Here is a 20,187-nt window from a genome sequence, read left to right as displayed (position 1 = left end):
ACGTCCAGACTGTAAATATGTTATCATTTTGCTACTTGGGCATGGAATTGTGATATAAGTGTTCCCAAGGAACTAGTGCTTTTGTTTTAATTAACTTCGATGTTGTTATGCTGAAAATATTCACTGAGAGAACCTTTCGGAACCAACCTATGAAGAAAGCAATTTTTTTCTGTGATCAAAACAGTTTCATTGGTTGGTAGACAACATTCAGTTAAAGTGTGTAAAATTTCAGATCGTCACAGCGCCTATGTTTTGCAAGACACTGCATATTCAATGGTGAGGAAATAAACGGATACAGAGTTTGGACGACTTTGTGAACAAATTAAAGAATCTCGTGAGAAAAGAGGTACGTGCTTTAACACTAAGGATTTGAAGACTTGTCTCTGCATTTGTAACTGAAAATGCACGACGAAGATCTTTGGTATCTATTCTTTCTTGCAAGGTCGCACCTCTGCAGCGTGTGCTCCATGCGACAACTCCAAGTCACCACAGCAGAACCCTGCTACTGAAGACGAGAAACCAGATGAAGAGAGTAATGAAAATGAGGAGATGCCAGCGGCACCTGTAGATGCCAGTACACCCATTTCTAATGGCAAGTTGCATTTTATTCAGCTGCTCTTGTCGTTCATACCTTCTCTGTTCTTGAGGCGCAACAGGTGTCTCTGATGCCTGGCTCTTTATGGCAGAGGTATTTTGTTTTCAAATTGACTTCCAAATGGGAGAGAGAAATCCAGAGGTCATTCATTCAATATAGTGATGAATTAAAGTTCAAAGAAAGTTGGTTCATTTGATGTACTCTTACTGGAACTTCATTTTGTAAACAGAACGACCCCCCACTCAAGGATATGACAGCTTCCCTCCCGTACTAAAAATGATAGTACTCACCCTTGTAGGAGCAGCAATGTGAAGAAGGTCAAGGGCAGTAAGAAGGGTTCGAAGCTTTGATATAACAAGCCTTTCACTTTTTTTGACAGAGCTCCTAATAAGCATCTTTCGCAAGGTCTGGAGATGGGAGAAAAACTCAAACTAGATTTTAATTCTAGGATGTATAATGTCAAGCTTGACTGTTCCTCTGAACAGTCAATTGAATTTAAATTTTTTTAATTTAAATTAATTAGTTTATTTTTTTTAATTTAAATTCAACTGAATTAAAAGTTTTGAATTTAAATTCCAATTGAATTTATTGAAAAAAATTCCAATTGAATTTAATGTTTTGTTGTTGTAGTTTTTCACGAAACACTAAGTTTATGTGAAAGGTTTTGCTGCAATATCTTTTTGCCAAGGATATTAAGCTTAAGTTATCCACAAGAAAACGGTGGGGAAAAGGAAGCTTTAGTTTTGAAAGGTTTTTTTTTTTTTTTTTTTTTTCTCTCCAGGTTTTTCTTGTGCACAGCAGCGTTTCAGTGTCTGCCTGCCATTAGTTGCCCCACTACCAAGTCAGGAGGGTCAATTAAACTTGCGTGAGGCAGAATTTCTTTATCTGAATCTACGTGGTTCACATAAATATATTCTTGTTTCCTTCTTTCCCTAGGATTATTCTTCTCCCAGTATTGAATGTTTCAACGGACACCGTTGAAGATCAATGAGCAAAAGCATCCTGCGGTGTTCAGTCTCCAGCTTTGAAGAAAGTATGGCGATACTGAGGGGAAATGTCAAGAGAAGACGCTTTTCAAGGTACTGTGTTTCTATATGTTCAATCTCTGTTCGATTTGTAGATTGAAAAGCAAGAGAGAAAGCATGTGCAGTGAGTTGTGGCCTGATAAACCTCCGGCTAAAATCAGCAGAGGCCTATGAGCATGCTGATGGCGTACCAGTACCTTAAAACTAGAATCCCTCTTCTCAGTGAAAGTCTTCCGCTTTTCTAAAAAAAACATGTTTTTTTCCCCAACCCCTTTGAGGTGGTGTTGTGGTTTAACCCGGCCGGCAGCTAAACACCACACAGCCCTTCTCCAACCCTCCCACCTCCCTCTCTGGGATGGGGGAGAGAAACGGGACAGTGAAGCCCGCGAGTTGAGATAAAGACAGTTTATTAAGACAGGAAAATAATAATGATGATGATGATGATGATGATGATGATGATGATAGTACTGCTACTAGTAATGTGTACAAAACAAGTGATGTACAATGCAGTTGCTCACTACCCGCTGACCAGTGCCCAGCGTAACCCCTAGCAGCCCGGCTGCCCCGCCCTATCCATGGTGCAGCGTGTTGCCATAAGGCATAGAATTCTTTGGCCAGTTGGGGTCAGCCATCCTGAGTCTGTCCCCTCGCAGCTGTTGCTGTGCGCCGATTCTGATCGCCAGTAGGACAGTGAGACACCGAAAGGTCCTTGGCTTGTTGTAAGTACTGCTCTGCAGCAATTGAAACATCGGGGTGGTATCAGCAATCTTCTAAACATCCTTTCACACATTCTAAGCCAAAACATAGCAACCTACCCGCTACTAGGAGGAGAACTAACTCTGTCCTAACTGAAACCAGGACATGTATCTTTTCCACTTGGGTGCTATTGCTCATAATTTTGAGAATTCAACATGAGCAAGCTAGGAAATGTGGGTACATACAGAACCGCGTGTATATGGCACGCAACAGACTTGGGATGTGGATCCTGCGTGAGGCCTACAGGCTTCTCTTTGTATACCATGGAGCACTGGCTTGTAAACATGGTGAAATTTCCCATCCTTGATGGGTCTAATACAACAAGTCTTTTCTCCCTTCTCTGCCCTGTCCTCTTTCTTAATGTAGGCAGTTGAGAAAGCCAAAATTGGAACGAAAAAAAGAATATAACACAGGTAAGTGGCTGTAAGTCCCCGGGATACCTATTTACGCTGGTTACTGAAGAGGATGGCACTTGGTCACTCCACGGCTTTCATTTGGCCCCAAAGCCTTCTGTAGTCAGCTGAATTCACTCCTCAGTGACTTTTCTGTGAAGAGAGGTAGGTGCAAATAGGAGATTTTATGAATTCCTTGGGGAGGGAGCAGTGTGAATTGCAGCTTGGTAGGCACAAAGCAAACTGTTCTAATTGTGCAAAGTAAATCGATACTTGATAAGTTCAAACTTAGTTTTATAGCTGGCAAGCACAAAAGTAAACCTAAGCTGTGATCATAGCAGCACAGTGGTGTAGCTCTTCCCTTCCCCTTGTCCTCTTGGCTCTTTTAATGACAGTGCAAGCAACCAACCTGTGCCAAAGGGTGCTGTATGGTAAACAATGGGCAGGCTTTTTTCTAAAAAGCACGAGTTTGAGTTATGTGGTGTTTGGGTGTTTCTCTTGAAACGATTCTTCCCTCCTTGAGCTGTTAGATCCTAACGCAGGAAATGGAAGTGCTGCATGCATAAACAGAGTAATCAAACATACACCTCTTAGGAAGAGGCTTGCAATGTCATAGTGTTTGTTTTGAGCACTGTTAGATACAGTTTGACATGAATGGAGTGAAAACACCTTAGAGAAAGGTGTTGATTGTTCTCACTTTTCCAAGACAGAAATAACTGGAGTAGATTTCCCTCCTGCATGGAACAAAAGTTGCACGTTTGTTTTTGTCTGGCTAGCTTTCAGCCTCTTTAAAAATTTCCCTACAGGTCCCAGTTTTAAGTAGACAGTTTAAACGTGCAGAGCGATAAAGAAGTGGAATGCAGTGGTTGTGACACCAACTTCTGATCTGAAATGTAAAGAAAACTCAATCCACTTCAGGGTGCCTTTTTTGTTTGTCTGTTTCCATTTTACAAGAGCAACGGTGAAATAAGGAGAATCCCATCTTCACTGTTTCAAAATCCTTTGTTTCTGCATTTCAGTCACCAGAACATTGAGGAGTAGAGGTGGTGCAAAAACTGTGAGACGAGTCCACGGAGAAAACAGGGACTTGGAGCTGCGCCGCAGCTGTAGAGTCGGACACAGTCGGTACTCGACTACTAACTCGTCCATTCTATTTGACAAACTTATGACAAAGTAAGTCATCTTTTCTTGCAGACCTCTTAGAATGATCTTTCTTAGCAAGCCTTTGCACTATGGCATGATGTTGGCCTCGACTTGCTCTTTATTTTGACAGCAAAGAGGTATGGCTGCTCCTGGCATTTCCTTCCTGTTTACAGGGAGACACCGTTACCTGGCTAGATAAACAGATTTTCTTGAAGGTGCTATTTCAGCATATAAGAATTGATTTAAAAAACAACCAACAACAGCAACAACAACAAAAGTGCTTCATGGCTTGCTAGTTTTGTAATCTCACATTTCTGCAGGAATACTTGATTTGCTGCATTTCACCATTACACTCGTCAGCGCCGCTGATTCTGGTTTATCACTATTTGCATTGCAAATCTCCTTGTCCAAAGCTTAAACTGATGTATGCACTTCTTGAAAACAAAACCTGAAGTTGCAGAGCAGAAGACTCAAGTCATTATGTTAGCAGCTGTGTAACCGTACTGCTTTCCAAACATAAGATGTCCAGCTTATTTTGTTTCTATGAAGAGTTTAAATGGCTCCCGGTAAGCAAAGATGTCCCCACACTGATACTTACTATTAAGCAAGGATTCCACCTCCTTTGGCTGAGGTCTGCTCCCTTACTCATATTCGAACATTCATCCAAGTAGCCTGCAATTCCACACTGTCGGGGGAAAGTCCATAGAATAGAAAAGGTTCCTCCAGTCTCTTCCTCAGCCTTTTTTTTTGAAGCATGCAATAAAGCAAAACATTCACAGGCTGCCCTTCCATGCAAAACAAGGCAAATTAGTAAGACAGGAGCCACAAAACTGATCGTCCTTTAAAGTTAAAATGAGATTTGAAATAGATCGAGTTAGCAAGTGTTGTAAGTCTGTAGCTAAGTCTGGTTTTGCCAATGCAGCACAATTCCCTATCACGTAGCCAGAGCTGCTTCTGTAGCTCCAAGAAGCAAAACTGCTTTGAAAAAATACTGTGTCATCAAAGCATTCGTTGGCTCGGTAGGCACGGCTCAGGTTCAACAAGTTTGTGAAAAAATGAGTACTAAGAGAAGCAGCAGGGTCCAAAGAAACACTTCATGTCCCCACTGCGAAATGAGGGGCTTTACCTTGAGTGTTATGCACACTGTCAATAGAAAAGCACTGTAACAGAATCTGCCACGGCAGTTTGCATGTTACTGAAAGACCATCAGAGTGGGACTGCAGCAAGATCATTGCGAAGTTACAAAAAAAACATGTGGGGGTGGGAGTTTAGTTGCGTTAGATAACACAATCTTAGATAAAGATTTTGGTCTTAACGTAAAAGTAAGGATGTCTACTGATCTCTTCAACTCCAACAACTGAAGCCCAAGTCTGAAAAATCGCCTTTAAGAATGCAAAGAAAATATTTAACTCTTCTGTATGTTCATACTTTGCTATCAAGCAAAGGAATGAATGCTGATGCCTTAACTATGTAGGGCTGTAGCTTACAGAGAGACTACACCTTCCTGTTTATTTCCCTTTAAAAACGTTAAATGCATGTGAAATTATTTGGGGGTGTTTTCACATGCAAAGCCTAATGCAGTGCATGCAAGCCCTGTCATCTTCTTCCTCTAGTAGTGTCGCGTTAAGGGGTGTAGCCGATTGACCGTCATGGGTCCCGTCGGATTCAGGGTGCTGAACTATCACGGTCACAGATTCACCAACAACGCAGTACGGCCTCGCTCTAGTCGCATTCAAGGAGAACTCTCACAGCTAGGAAGAATGCAATTAAGTGCAATTTCTTACGGCGACAGGTACACGGGTTCTTTGGATTGTCAGTGATAAATTCACTGTCTGCAAAAGCAAGCTAGCATGCATGAAATGCATAGGTACACAGCCTAGGTATTAAGACATGAAAAAGCATCAAAACTCTAGAGATTTCTAAGATTCCACAGAGACGCCTGGTATAAGCAAGCGTTCAGATCTTACCCCACGGCGTCCCAATGGAGTGGGGGTGGGGGAGTGAGAGGCTCAGCCTGTCGAGTGATGTCAGAAGGAATCCTTCCTGATAGTATCTTCCCTAACATCCCCTTTCTCTTAAAGCAATTGATATTATTTTCTATCTTTAAGGTGGAGCTTGAGTGACTCTAGTCATGCATATCTTGGTTGTGCTTGGTAGAAATGATCTCACTTGCGTTTAAAGGTACAGGCTCTAAGAAATTCCGAGGGCGTGCTCAGTGAGGGGTGGTTGCACCTTGGAGGCGGGTAGCTTTTGGGATGGAGGTGTGCTTATGATGCCTAGTCGCTTAAGGCGATTACTCCACAAGTAGTAACTTAGTGTTGATTTAACTACAGCATATCTAAAACATAAGAAGGATGTTAGTATGGAAGAAGCCGATGAAACCAGTCCTTAAATCTTACTACTTATTGTGCGTGAGCAGACTGGCGTGAGTTTTAGCTATATTGGCAAATATCAAACCACACCTGTGTCGTCCCAGAGCTGGGAAAAAAAACAAAACAAAAAAAAAAAAAACCAAGGAAATGTTGAAGCAAATAGGGAGGCCTGTAGCTTGTGCAGTCTTTTAGCTGAGAAAATAAAGAAGGAGAGAGACAGGTAGCCTTGAGCTAGCAGAAGCAAGGAAGAGAAGGGCTAAAAGGGAAAAAACAGGAAGGAGAACACCAGCTCCAGACTGACCTATAGTAACCTTTTTCTCATTAAGGGTCATTAGCACATTAAAAATCACACCTGTCAAAATGCTAATCTATGCTAATGTGGGATTCGGTGTGTGTCCCCCCTCTCCTGTTCCCCCTCCCCCCCGGTATTCCTCTGTAATGCACAAGCTCAGTGGAGATAAGTTAGGTGAGCTGTAATAACCAATCCAAAGGAGCCAAAGAGAGAGTTTTCACAAGTTTCCTGTGTATAAATGACGGCGATTCGAGTCAGAGGTGTGCTTGCTTTGCGAAAGATGGCCAAATACCTGACTCTGCAGAGTTCTATAAGTAATTATATAATTAAAAGACCTTCGTGTGCATTCCGACTCTGGGTGCTTATTGGCGCGGTGCACTCTGCACGAACCTGCAGACAACATCTGTACTCAGTGTCATGCCTACAGACAACCCTTTACTGTTGGGACCTGCATATTTTTCTGTGCATTCAACACAACCCCTTTGGCACAACTAGTTAACCACGTAGCTGCCAGTCCACCACTCAGTTGCACTTGTGAAGAGGAAAAGCTATTTCCGTCTACTGTAGGAGCACATCCTCTAAATGCAAGCTTCACTCAGCTGGTCATTTACTGCAGGACAAGATTTGAAAAGTGTTGTTGAGTTCTGGGTTTCCTGCTTACAGGAAAAATTAAGTGCTAGATCGCCCTCTACTCCGCTTTGTCTGCTGCATTTAATGGAGATAAAACTGATTTCATTTGCTCCTCCATTTATGGACAATGAGCTGAAGGAACAGGTACAGCACATTAGCCTGGAATGCCTTCCCTCCCAACCAAAGTAAACTGGAGCTGTAACTAACACAAGCAAAAGCAAGGCTTCCGTGTTTTCAGCTGAATAAAGTTCCAAAAAAATCATCCTCTGGGATTTGAAGCTTACTTCACATGACATGCCAACGACTCTTTTCCCTCTATTGTAAAGCGGATCCCTGCTGTTAGTTGCTCTAGAAGCAAAGGAATCATCGGTTTGGTTACCAAATAGCCGCTTCTGCAAACGAGAAGTGTTGTGCTCTCTCTTCCCTTTGAATGACTCCACACTTCTCATCAGCTACTGGATAGCTGACCTAGAATCAGAGAACATCCCAAGGTGGAAAGGACTCCCAATAATCACCAAGTCCAACTCGTGGCTCCACACAGGACCACCCCAAAGTGAGACCCGATGTCTGAGAGCATTGTTCAACACTTGTTGACCTCCGTCAGGCTCGGTGCCATGAGCAGTGCCCTGGGCAGCTGTCTCAGTAGCCAGCCACCCCCTCAGCGCAGCACCTGAGGCGCACGGGGCTCGGCGGGGCGGCCCGGGAGGGGAGGACGGCGGGGCGAAGTGGCAGCTCCCTCAGAGCCGTCTCCCCGCCACCTCGGCCGCATGTCGTGGCTTTTTCGTGTCGTGGCTTTTTCGTGTCAGGGCTTTTTCATGTCGTGCCCTCTGTCTCTCGCCGTGGGTGAGATGCTGCTCCCCAGCGCGGACCCCTTGCGCGCGGGGCCTGCCCGCGGCAGCGGCGGGAGGGAAACCCCAACCCCAAAGCCCTCCCGGCAGGGAGAGCTCGGGGTGAGGGCCGATCCGGCACCGACAGTAAACACACGCCGGAGGAAACGCTCTGGTTTTAGCCATGAGCAGCGCGGCCAGGTTCAAAAGGCGTCACGCTGGAGCTCCGAGTTCGGCGGCGTTCCGAGGCCGTTGTGGCGGTTGTGGAGACGGCCCCGGCTGAGGTGGCTGCTGCTGTTGCTGCTGTCCCCTCTGTCCCTGCTGTTGCCGCTGTTGCCGCTGTTCCCAGACCTTGGAGACCCCCGGCGGCTCCCTGTGCCAGGCCCTGTGGCCCCGGGGAGCTGCCCGCCGCCTCGTCGGCCAGCCCGGCAGCAATCCTGCCAGCACAGAATAGCCCACTGCGTTTCAGGGTAAAGTGACGATTAATTTCTATTTCCTGGCCTGGGTGCTGCTTTCTTCTTTAAGGAAGCTTCAAGGTTAAAGGTTCAACTCAGTTATGTCAGGGTTCAACTCCGTTTCGTGAAGGGGCTCTTGTACGAAAGCTTAAGCTGGGATTGACTCTCTGCTAAGCGGAGGCCAAACGTGGACTTACTGAGAAGCAGGTCCTAAGTGATAACATTTTCTAAAGAGACTGCTAAACACATCTGAAGAGTGCTGCTGCAGAACTCTGAATGGGGGGATAGCAACTGTCTTAAGTGATCTGGAATCTTGAATTTACTTTTCAATGGACAAGAGGTGTGTCTCTCAAGGCAAACAAAGAGAGGAGTAACACCCTCTCTTGTCACTCATGTCAACATAAATTTATGCTCAGAGCGTAGGTGTAGGAACAGCATCAGTACGTATATGGAACACCGGGAGAGGAAGCATCTTTCGGTATTTACAGTTTTTCTACTATCTTGCCAGAGAGACGTCATCTCCAAATGAGAAATGGATGTATTTTGAAACAGTGGTGGTGGATCGGATTTCTTCTTTCTAGTGTTAATATTTGCTCTTGAATCGTACTTAATACCTGGTAACACCTCAATCAGTTGTCAAAAATAAACTTAAAAATGTGTAAGGCTTATCTCATTGGTCAGTATAAAGATCAAGGTCTTCGCTTCGCTTTGCTTCCCTTCCCTTCCCTTTTTTTCTTTTTTTTCTTTTTTTCTTTTTTCTTTTTTCTTTTTTTCTTTTTTTCTTTTTTCCTTTTTTTCTTTTTTTCTTTTTTTCTTTTTTTCTTTTTTCTTTTTTTCTTTTTTTTCTTCTTCCCTTCCCTTCCCTTCCCTTCCCTTCCCTTTCCTTCCCTTCCCTTCCCTTCCCTTCCCTTCCCTTCCCTTCCCTTCCCTTCCCTTCCCTTCCCTTCCCTTCCCTTCCCTTCCCTTCCCTTCCCTTCCCTTCCCTTCCCTTCCCTTCCCTTCCCTTCCCTTCCCTTCCCTTCCCTTCCCTTCCCTTCCCTTCCCTTCCCTTCCCTTCCCTTCCCTTCCCTTCCCTTTTTTTCTTTTTTTCTCCTTTCCTTTCCTTTCCTTTCCTTTCCTTTCCTTTCCTTTCCTTTCCTTTCCTTTCCTTTCCTTTCCTTTCCTTTCCTTTCCTTTCCTTTCCTTTCCTTTCCTTTCCTTTCCTTTCCTTTCCTTTCCTTTCCTTTCCTTTCCTTTCCTTTCCTTTCCTTTCCTTTCCTTTCCTTTCCTTTCCTTTCCTTTCCTTTCCTTTCCTTTCCTTTCCTTTCCTTTCCTTTCCCCCCAGTATTGTTTTTCTGTTCTCCTTCTCACTGCAGTCTTGATTTTGTTTCTTGTCCCTTAAGTATGTTTCCGATGTGTTGCTGAAACATTTTCCCTTTCAATCCTAAAAAAGGAGCTGTCACTGGTGAAGATCGGAGCTTATCCCTGAGCCCAGGAGCTGTCACCTTAGTCTTCCAATCGGACAAGGACGACTTCATTTCTCATGTAAATGCATTTGTCAGGTTTGCGTATTGTTTTTTCAGGAATGGAAAGTGTGTATAGAATGGATTTAAAATCAATTTTAAATGTAAAACGTCAAGGCAAAAAAGTTCTAATTACAACCTCTGCACACAATTTGCCAGCTGTGGGACTAGGAGTTTTCTTATTTACTGTGTTTTGTTTAACGTGTCTGAAGTTTAATGGATAGCAATCAAGGCGTGCTAGAAATCTGAAAGCACTTTATGCTTTGTTCTCTCCGTCATTTTGGTATAACAAACTAGCTTATGTTTTAAACCCTCCATGAGGTTAGTGGTTTCCCTAAAGGTAACAAGTCCCTGTGTGCTACAGTAAGACAGTAACAAAACATGAACTATAGAAGTTCATCCTGTCATTATTCAGCTTCTGCCCATGGACACACAACTATGCTTATTTAAAGCGGTATCACCTTGAAACCTAATCAGCATTTTAAAAAGGACTCTGTAGCAGTTATTGGCTTTTGTTCTGGAGGGCTGAGGTTTGTTTTGTTTTGTTTTACATTCAGCATTTCCGTTTCTAGCTTACATTCCCCTGTTATTTTGCATGAGGAAAGCATGCAACTTTACAAAGTAGAACGGAAAGAGCTGCTTTTTAGTCTAACTTTTCAGTTTTTCATAGGAGTTTTAAATGTGGTAGGAGTAAAACACCAGAAGTACTGCTGCCAAAGTTATATTCAAACTCGTCTTTCTTGGAGAAGCAGAAGAAGCCCAGGGAGAAATGAATTTGCAAACATGCTCTTCATGCTCTCCTTTCCCAAGATTTCTCTGAGATATAGCCCATCCTCTGTGGGTTTTGAGGTATATGGTTCCCAGGAGTGAAAAGGAGGGCCAAACATCTCTCCTCTTGGATCTCAGCATGCCAGGGCTTTAGTGTACTGCCACTTACAGCTCCGCTTTTTCACCTGGAAAAAGCGACCGCATGATGTAGACTGAGGAGCCCTCACAAATTAACTTGCCGTCACCAAGTGACGCCCATGAAAGGTGTATTTAAAAGCTAGGCTCATTATAGAATCACAACAAACCCCTCATGACTGGTGCAGTAGACAGTGAGGTAGAGGGCGAGCCCTGGAAAGACAGAAGAAAAGTAGCAGTGAGTTCTGGGTACCTTTGTGCAGACGAAACAGAAAAATGCAGGCAGTGAAGTAATAGTGTTCCGTTACTAATGCCAGCAATAGATAATTGCAACAATTATCTATTAGATCATGGGTACTAATTAACAGATAATTGCGCAACTCCTGAAATCAATAAATAACTGATTCCCCTCAGAGAATGTCTTCTACATTTTTATATTAAAAAGACTCCAGAGTTGTAATGGATTAAAATCCTACGGAAGGGAAAGAAATGGCATCAGCCACTAGTTCTGCAGAAGCGAAAAGTAATACTGATAGAGTTTAGATGGAAATTTTCACTTTGTGTGTTTAGTTTGGGGATTCTTTTTAAATCATTCATACCAGCGATTTAGTTCTTAAGGCTGTTTCTTTGAGATTAAGTGACAGGACTTCTGTTACTCTTTTCTTCTTGGAATGCTTCTTGATAGTCTTACGTCAACCAGAACTTCTGTCTCTGTTGCAGATGTGAACAATGACCGTAGCTAAGAAGCCCAAATCTTCAAAGCCTAAAAAGCCCTCTTCAAGGCGGTCTGGCAAATCCAAGAAACCAAGTCCTAAAATACTGATGTCACGCACCGCCAACTGGGGCCGGATAGTGCCTGCAGAAGATTCAAGCCAAGTCTCTGTGGCCCAAGGACGTGGAGGTGCTATTTACTGTAGATCATCTGAAAAATCTAAGGCTTTTGCCCCAAGAGATCTAAGTAAGTGTGCGTTTTATCCTGCCTCCATTTTCTTCAAAGCAAAAGGAGAAAATGCAGTTCTTACTTGTTGCACTGATAGAGAAGGGGACTACTGTGAACAAAGACTTCAAAAGCGAATCCCCTAAGGCAACTGAAGTGACTGATGTTACAGAAATTAATTTTGATATATTTACAGTCAACAGAGAAATATGGGGAGCTTTTTGTAATGCACAGATTCCTCCATGTCTTTTCTGTTTTGCAAAGAAAAGTGTTTGATTGTTGCTATTCACAGCTTCCATTTTTCACAGGTTTTTTGAAGGATAACATTGCTCAGGAAAAAATCTGGTATCTGTAGGGGTACCGTCATTCCTAGTTCCTAGTTTTTACGTTTTTACCGTATAATTTCAAGTCTAAGTTTGTGGTTTAAGTTATAATAAGGAAAAAAACAGTAGTTGAGTTAATCAGGTTAAAGATTATAGATGGAGAGGAACTTGGCATTAGGTGCTACAAACAGAATGGCAGTTAGCCTTGCCTTAGAAGAATTAAAATGGTTGACTAAAGTTGTTTGTTTTTTTTTTTTCCCCAAAACATTGTGTTGACCAGCCAATTTGAATTTGGTGGTATTAAAGCTGTCTGCAATAAGTTTTTCTGGTTTGGATTGTAGCTAGCTCCTCTAGGTGCTCCTGCAGAATAGTATTTTTTTAAATACCTTTCTTCGAAACAAACAAACAAGATCTCTTTTTAAATTTAACTTTCTTGCAGTCGTTAATGATGGAATTGCTCCGCCACAGAGCATTCTTTTTCCACCTGAGAAGATTTGTATGGATTGGCGAGAAACACAAAGTGTTGGAGTTGGCCTGTACAATCTTGGCAACACATGTTTTCTTAATGCTACTCTGCAGTGTTTGACCTACACACCCCCACTTGCCAATTACATGCTTTCTCTTGAGCACAGCCAGTCATGTGAGTACTTTCTAACAGTATTTTGAATCTGTTGGATAGCTCTGAAGGTGAAAGAACAGCAGTGATTCTGTGAGATAAGCTTATTTGCCTGATTTTACCTGTAGCAGCTGGCTTTGAGCACTGTATTAGCAGTGGGCTCCGAATAGCATATGGAGTGCAATTAATGCACCATGGTTTATTTATTTAGTTATTTGTTTGTTTGTTTGTTTGTTTATTAAAGGATCATTTATTGCTTCATGGGAATAATGAAGTGCATTGGACAGTAATGCATTTAGTAGTAATTTTAGAGAGTAATACATTTTGTAGCCTGTGGAGTTCACATTCCTGTCAGCCTTTACAACTGCGACTTTGCAGTAGTCTTTTAGATTTCTCATCACAAAATGCATTTGAATACAGGCTTAGTGGATATTTTTCTTCTGTAAAGTTGTGTGAAATGAAATGTTACAAGACTGTTGGGACATTGGCATCTTGGGAGAATAGAATGTAGCAAGGAGAGTGGATATGGTATCTATAGCTTAAATTGTACTTAGATGTTTGTAGTTCTGGATATTTCGCTGGACTGGGATGCTTTGTTCTTTCACTCTTCAGGTCGTGAACAAGATTTTTGCATGATGTGCACGATGGAGACTCACATTAACCAGGCCCTGCGTTGCACTGTTGATGCCATCGAGCCTACGCATGTTATCAGTAATCTCAGTCGTAAGTGGCTTCAGATGTGTTTCTTTTCGATAGCTTGTAATCTTCAAATAATTATTTGATGTGTCTAAGTGGTTTTAACACTCCAATGAAGAGAGATTTTAGAAATACAAGAATGATTTCATTTTTAAATGAGGTCAATACTATCATCTTCTTATTTAGGAATAGGACAACATTTCCGTTTTGGCAGTCAAGAAGACGCACACGAGTTCTTGCGCTATACTGTTGATGCTATGCAGGAAGCGTGCTTGAACGGAAGCACCGAGTAAGCATAAACAAGTTCACTTTCATACATTCTCTAGCACCTTCTAGTCCTTTATTTACTCTCAGAAATGATCTCTAGCACCTTTTAGTGCCTTATTTACCATCAGCAACGCAAGTCTACATCATCCTTGGTTTTCATCAAACTCTTTGAAGAGTTAACTCTGTGCCTTAAATCTTCTGAGGTGTGATTATAATTTATTTCCAGATTGGACAGATCTTCTCAAGCTACCACCATCATTCATCAAATATTTGGAGGATTTCTAAGATCGAGAGGTACTTGAAAAAATATTCCTGTCCTTAGAACTGATCTGTGTCTTTTGTCGGTAGTAAAGCAGTCTGTAGTTTGTCTAAAGTAGTATCTGTCAACAACTTGAATTTGGACAGTTAGTCTCCTTCACATAATGTTAAGCATTTATATTTTGCTTCCAGTGAAGTGCTTGAATTGCAAAGCAGTTTCGGATACGTATGAGGCATTTCTTGATATCACTTTGGATATAAAGGTAAGATGTTTTCTAAATATAATTCATGATGTTTAAGTACATGCATAACTTTCTAAATTAAACTTGTTTAACTTAAAAAACCAAACCACATATAATGTTAAAACGTAAGAGCTTGGTGGTGCTAAGGAAGTGGATTGGACTTTGTCCTTCCGTGGAACCCATGTAAATAGTCTCCACATTTGCATTGGGTTTAAGGGGAAAGAATTCTCTTTCTGCAAAAATTATAATGCTGTCCTACTTCTTTGTTGTTCTACCTCAATATACATCTAATTGTTAGACTGATGAATTTGTCCCCAGTATTGATGACAAAGCACACTGTAGATGCTGTCTAGGCAACTGGGAAAGTATTTGTTCCAAAGTCAAATGCCTTCCAGGTGAGGTCAATGCTGAGCATGCTCTTTCTGCCTCCTTCTTCACAGTGCTCCTAGTAGATCGCTTGAGTATGTTAGTAAGATTCTCTTATAAACTACTAGTATGTCTCTGGAATTTTGAATTACGGTGACTTTGCGCTCTTCTTTCTCGCTGCTCTAGGCGGTTTCGTCTGTTAGCAGAGCTCTGGAACTCTTTGTGAAACCTGAAGAGCTGGATGGAGAGAATTGCTATAAATGTAGCGAGTAAGATTTTGACGAATTAGGTCTTAATCCTAGATGTCAGTTTTCTATGTTGCATGACTCTGTTGGACTACCTCTAAACTTTGGATCTACTTACAAGTTTTGTGGAAGTTTATAAAAGACTTGGATTTTTGTTTCCTTGGAGGGGGGAAGTCTTGTTCATAGGCATTCCCTATGGGTTTGCAATTCTCTGGCTTGTATTTTGCCATCAGAATTCAAAAAGAGCTACTTTTGTTCTTTCTATTTATTAGCTCTCGACAGTACTTTTCTTGATGTAAACTGCCCAGTTTCCGTTGTTCTCTGGGCTAGTGGCTAATTTTCACTGCTTACACCGTAGGTCCTACCTTGGAGCGGGCAATGTGTCAAACTGAACTATTTTGTTTCAAAGGATGGCAGATGGGTTCAGTGTCTTTCCAGACAAGCTCAGTACATGAAGACTTCCTACTGTTAAATGTCTCCCTCCTGTAGAATGACCATGTGCTTCTGTTGTATTTTTGATGTTGATAGTCGACCTATGTTGGAGATTATTTGCAATTTCTAGCCCTGGGGACCAAGGCTCTCTCGTTCCGCTTTCAGTATTTGTATTTCCCTTTAAAGCTGAAAGAATGTATCCAGGATTGGAGTTCAAATAGCCACTTTTGTAGACCAAGAAATGGTACCTTGCCATCCAACCTGGTAATACCCTTTTGTGAGAGATTCCTGTTCCCGCTATGCTCTGAGTTGTTGGGAAAATTGACCTTCTTCTGTGTATTAACAAACCTGACACGCAGTGCATGGGTTTATGAAAAGAAAAAAGACCAACCTATTATGCAAGTAAATATCATTCAAATAGCATAGGCATGCGTGAGACATTAAAAGGAGTTTGTTTTGGGGGCGAAAAAAGAAGATGCCTTCAAACACTTCTCTCTGCTTGTTTTTAAGGTGTAAAAAGATGGTTCCTGCGTCCAAGAGATTTACCATACACCGTTCTTCCAAGGTTCTCACAATATCACTGAAAAGATTTGCAGATTTCACAGGTGGAAAGATCAACAAGGTATATTTACCACTGTAATGCAACTATATCATTGTGTAATGGGACATCCCCCAAAGCTGAAAGTTGTTAATATTTTCAGACAATAATTGTAGACTAACGACTATGGCTTATTCTTTCTCTTAATATCAATAAAGTTCCCGCTTGACAAGAAGCATATGCTTTCCTCTGAGAAGGCTGATTCATCAGGAAACAGTTCTCTGCAACTTCTAGTCTTAACCGTTGTTTATGGGAAGACTTATTTGTAGTGAATCAAGAAATATATTCTAGAAAAATATTCTAGAAATCAATTCTAGTCTGTGTTTTTTGGAAGTGTTTTTCTCTGGCTAGTCCACGAAGTACTCTGGGATAATTTTTCTATCTTCTTGATGTCTCTTTAGGAGGTGAAATATCCGGAGTATTTGGACCTGAGAGCCTACATGTCGCAGTCAATGGGAGAACCACTGCTCTATGCCTTATACGCGGTGCTGGTACATCATGGTGTCAGCTGTCACTCAGGACACTATATATGCTATGTAAAGGTAGAAGTCAACAGCATTTCTAACAGGGTAAAGGTTGTGCTGGCAAACCAATTAAAGCATGACTAGCAGCTACTGTTTCTAGGGAAAAAGATTTCATTATATTTTTATTTGACATGTGTGTATTTTGTTCCTATCCGTGATTTCAATTGGAAAACGTGCAATTCACCTAAAGAAATCGTTGTCTTTATTTGCAGGCTGGTAATGGACTTTGGTATCAGATGAATGATGCTAAAGTAGTGCGTACTGACATTAAAAGAGTTCTTGGTCAGCAAGCTTACATACTTTTTTATATCAGGTAATAACAAATCTTAAAATGTGTTCAGAAGAGATTTACTTTCCTGTTATTGATATTTTTCTGTTTTGCAAGTGTTTTTCTTGCTATCCCGGGAGAAGATTATTATTTGTCTAATTCAGTTCTGTCTAACCTGAAATTCTCTGTGTCGTTTATTATCTTTTGTTGCTTGGCCTTAAACTGCAGCACTTGTGTAAATTGCTATCTATGTGTTATCTGTAGCTGACTACTTTAGAGAAGGAGAGAAATGAAGGTCATCTGTGGTGTAAGAATGAATTATTGCTGTGCAAGTGATAGTCTTAGTAGGAAGACTGTTCTCTACTTTTCAGTTTGTAGTCTTGGCGAAGCCTTCTGTAGAGAAGGCTTCCATATCGTATGAGCTGTTCCTCTAAAATGATAGGATGGGATTTAATCCAAGAGTAGGCTGAAAGAAAAACTAAACTACGATCACTGCTCTTTTCTGAAGGCGCTATGATTTGACACTTGGAGAACGTGCGTTTTACTTGCCAGCACCATCTTATCCCTGTTCATTCCCTCCTGGTCAGCAGGGGGCTAATAGTAAGCAGGCTGGATTTCTGGGACCACGACTTCTTCCTCATATGATTAAGGTAATTCAGGGGAGCGGGAGGGCAGATAACGGCACCAAACTGCTAGTGGGTTTGGGGTTTGGTGTGGGGTTTTTTGTTTGGTTTTCGGCATCTTAGTTTTGTTTTCCTTCCCACACTGCAGCTTTCTTCACAGCCCTCATGCTACAGCCAGAGTCATTCAAACAGTGGTTACTGCTAAATTGTGCAGCCATGCGACTCCATTACTTTATAGCTCCAAGAAAGCTTTCTAAAGCACAGAGAGCTACGCTCTTTGACTATTTAAGCAGAGTGTACTAATCCTCAAATCATTTAAAAGAGGACTTGTTTCTCCTATCCTCGTCACTTTAGCTAAGACAGGGAAAACTAAATGTCTTATTCCTGAGCACCAGAACGATTACTTCAGGCTTTTCAGGGTATGTTTAAAGGGGAAAATAAATATATTTGGGAATAGCAGCAGGTAATGTTAAGTTGCTTGGCTGGTTTTCAAAGATGATGTTAATTTGATACCAATCTGCAGTAAACCAAAAGCAGGAATTGAATACGCTTATTGGACTTGCATTTATCCTTAACGGGCAGTGTGTTTTTCTTTTTAGGTGTTAAGACCATTTGTAGAAACACTCAGTAGGAGAGTTTTGTGTTTCAAAATGTTACATGCAGTGTTTGCGTTAATCCATCTTGCAATTTCTTCTTTTTAAATACAGAATTCAAGCCGTTTAAATGGAAATGGATCCATAAAAGAGGACACAAAGACCACTGGTGTCACCCTAAAAAGGCCATCTTCAGCACCACCAATGGCCTGTGTTCAAAACCAGGCAATTACCAGGCCTTCAATGACTGATACGTCAAGAAAACAGAAGATCACCATCAGTATTCACAATAAATTGCCTGCTCGTCAGACTGTGTCACAGCCTGACTGTCTTAGCAGTGCTGTGGAGGATGAAGATCTCTACCAGGCTGTTCCTTCATCCACAATTACAAATTCGGTAATGCAAATGAAGCAAATGCAAACAAACAAAAAAGTTTCTGATGAAATTTTTGTGGAGCCAACAGTGAATGAAAATCCTGAACTCAGCTCTGATAACACAGTCCCTTATGGTGCAGAATCTTCAGGAAAATCTGAGGAGGAGTCAAAGGGCTTATTTCAAAGGAATTTGAAATGCAATGCAATGTCCTCTAATGGAATTTTGGTTGGAAAGGTAGTCCGTACATTGCAGCATTCCAATTCTTCCTGTCAGAATGCTGACAAAGGAAGATCCCAGCATGAGCTGCCAAAAACAGATTCACTAAATGGTGCTATTAGGTTAGTTAATGAATCTAAAGAAAACGGACTGAAACTTGATGATTCCACTTGCCGAGTTGAACCTGTTAAACCTTCTGAGATGTTCTTTTCTAAAACAAATGGATCGCTTGAAACATAGATTTGCTCCATCGAGAATTTCTCACCTATGATGTATTCGGGAGTGTTTATTGTGTTCCTAATTCAGGTGAAATACTGAGAAAACACAGCACACATGTGATCGTAAGACTTTGTGGTATTATCCCCTTAGAATTTGCAGACCTGAGCTTACATTAGAACTTGTCAACTTAAGCTCAGCTGAGATAAAAATTCCTAAGTTTCATAAAGTAGATTTTGGGGGGTGAGTTGGGGTTATCTTTGAAGTGTAGATAATGCATACAACTCACAGCGGTCTTGCTTACCATTTAATGGAGACATTCTGACAAGACTAGTCCTCAGTACTACTACAAATAGTATTTTTTTGTCTGCTGACTTGTGCGTTTTAATTGCAGATGCCTGGAGCTATGCCTTCAGTCAATCGAGAAGTCATCACGGAGTCCTTCACAGCCAGCCAGCTGAACAGCTTGTCAGAGGAAATGAGGTAAAATGAGCACAGTCTGATTAAGACAAGACTTTATGGAAGTTCATTACAGTTTTATCTGTCTACTAATAGTATTTAATGGAAGGATTTAAATTAGTACAATTCCATACTGTGTGTCCAGTGTCACGAACAGAACTAATGATCAGCACTGAGCATATCACTCTGATGCAGGTTGGTGCCTCAAGGAGAACTTGTGTTCCTTTATAGAATGTTTTTCCATTTTTCTCCACTGTCTGGAGAAACACTGGCTGTTCCCCGCTCGCCCCTATGCCTTTTTTCTCAGAGCAGCAGGTGGAAGGAGACAGATGCGTTTGCTTTTTTAGTGCAATGGCTTCAGAAGCAAGAGGGGAAAAAGCACTTTCTCTGGGAGCTGAAGAAGGTGTCCTAATCACAGGAGAGGTTTCTAAATGGCATATCTTTGCGAGGGTTCCTGTAGTCCGGAGGTTTTTGTTTGTTTGTTTGCCTTTGGAAGGTTTTACTCTTAATATTCACGTCCTTCAGCAGAAGTGAGAAATGGCTTTTTATTTTATGCAGTGTTGCGGAACCTCCGAAATCTCCTGGGAATGATGAATACCTCGCCCAGTACCAATGTGATGACAGTGGAGACAAGGAGAAAGCAAGAAGATCAAAAGAACGTGACCTCATTTCAAAAGAAACCGTTTTGTCCGGCAAAGAGTCTTGTGAGCCTGGTGAGAAATTGCGGCAAACTTCCTCTCTCAAGTCTGACACTGAATGTAGCTCTAACAATCTTTCTTCCTTAGCTATTGCAGATAGACGCCAAGATACAAAGGACAAGACTAAAACCACTGAGAAAGAGCATTACCGAAGCAAGAGGGAACATGCTCCTAGTGAAGAGAAGGAGAGTCAAAAAGCAGGTCCTTCCAGCAAGAGGAGGTGTTCTCAGAGCGTGGAATTTGTTGAGCAAAAGAGTCACAAGCAGGAGTACTGGGAGGGAAGCAGGTACAGATCTTTCCCTCGTGAAAGAAACAGCCCTGAGAATGGCAGAAGAGCAGTCAA

General features: G+C 41.8%; 1 protein-coding gene across 1 annotated transcript; it reads left to right on the top strand.

Moving 5' to 3' along the window:
* Positions 1-1,550: 1,550 nt before the first annotated feature.
* Positions 1,551-19,813, top strand: LOC311428189 (ubiquitin carboxyl-terminal hydrolase 42-like; the record flags this gene model as incomplete). The annotated part of the gene is made up of 17 exons (XM_084539725.1): positions 1,551-1,674; positions 3,788-3,941; positions 9,920-10,011; positions 11,613-11,850; positions 12,592-12,792; positions 13,381-13,491; positions 13,651-13,753; positions 13,958-14,025; positions 14,182-14,252; positions 14,784-14,866; positions 15,785-15,896; positions 16,274-16,414; positions 16,609-16,709; positions 17,173-17,314; positions 17,995-18,276; positions 19,082-19,170; positions 19,705-19,813. Coding segments are annotated over exons 4-17 (1,842 nt in total), but the record flags the coding sequence as incomplete, so codon positions are not given.
* Between the last annotated feature and the right edge of the window lie 374 nt (positions 19,814-20,187).

The sequence above is a fragment of the Aythya ferina genome (genome assembly GCF_964211825.1).
Source record: "Aythya ferina genome assembly, contig: HAP1_SCAFFOLD_36, whole genome shotgun sequence".
Taxonomy (NCBI): domain Eukaryota; kingdom Metazoa; phylum Chordata; class Aves; order Anseriformes; family Anatidae; genus Aythya; species Aythya ferina.
This window is presented reverse-complemented; position numbering and strand designations above follow the sequence as displayed.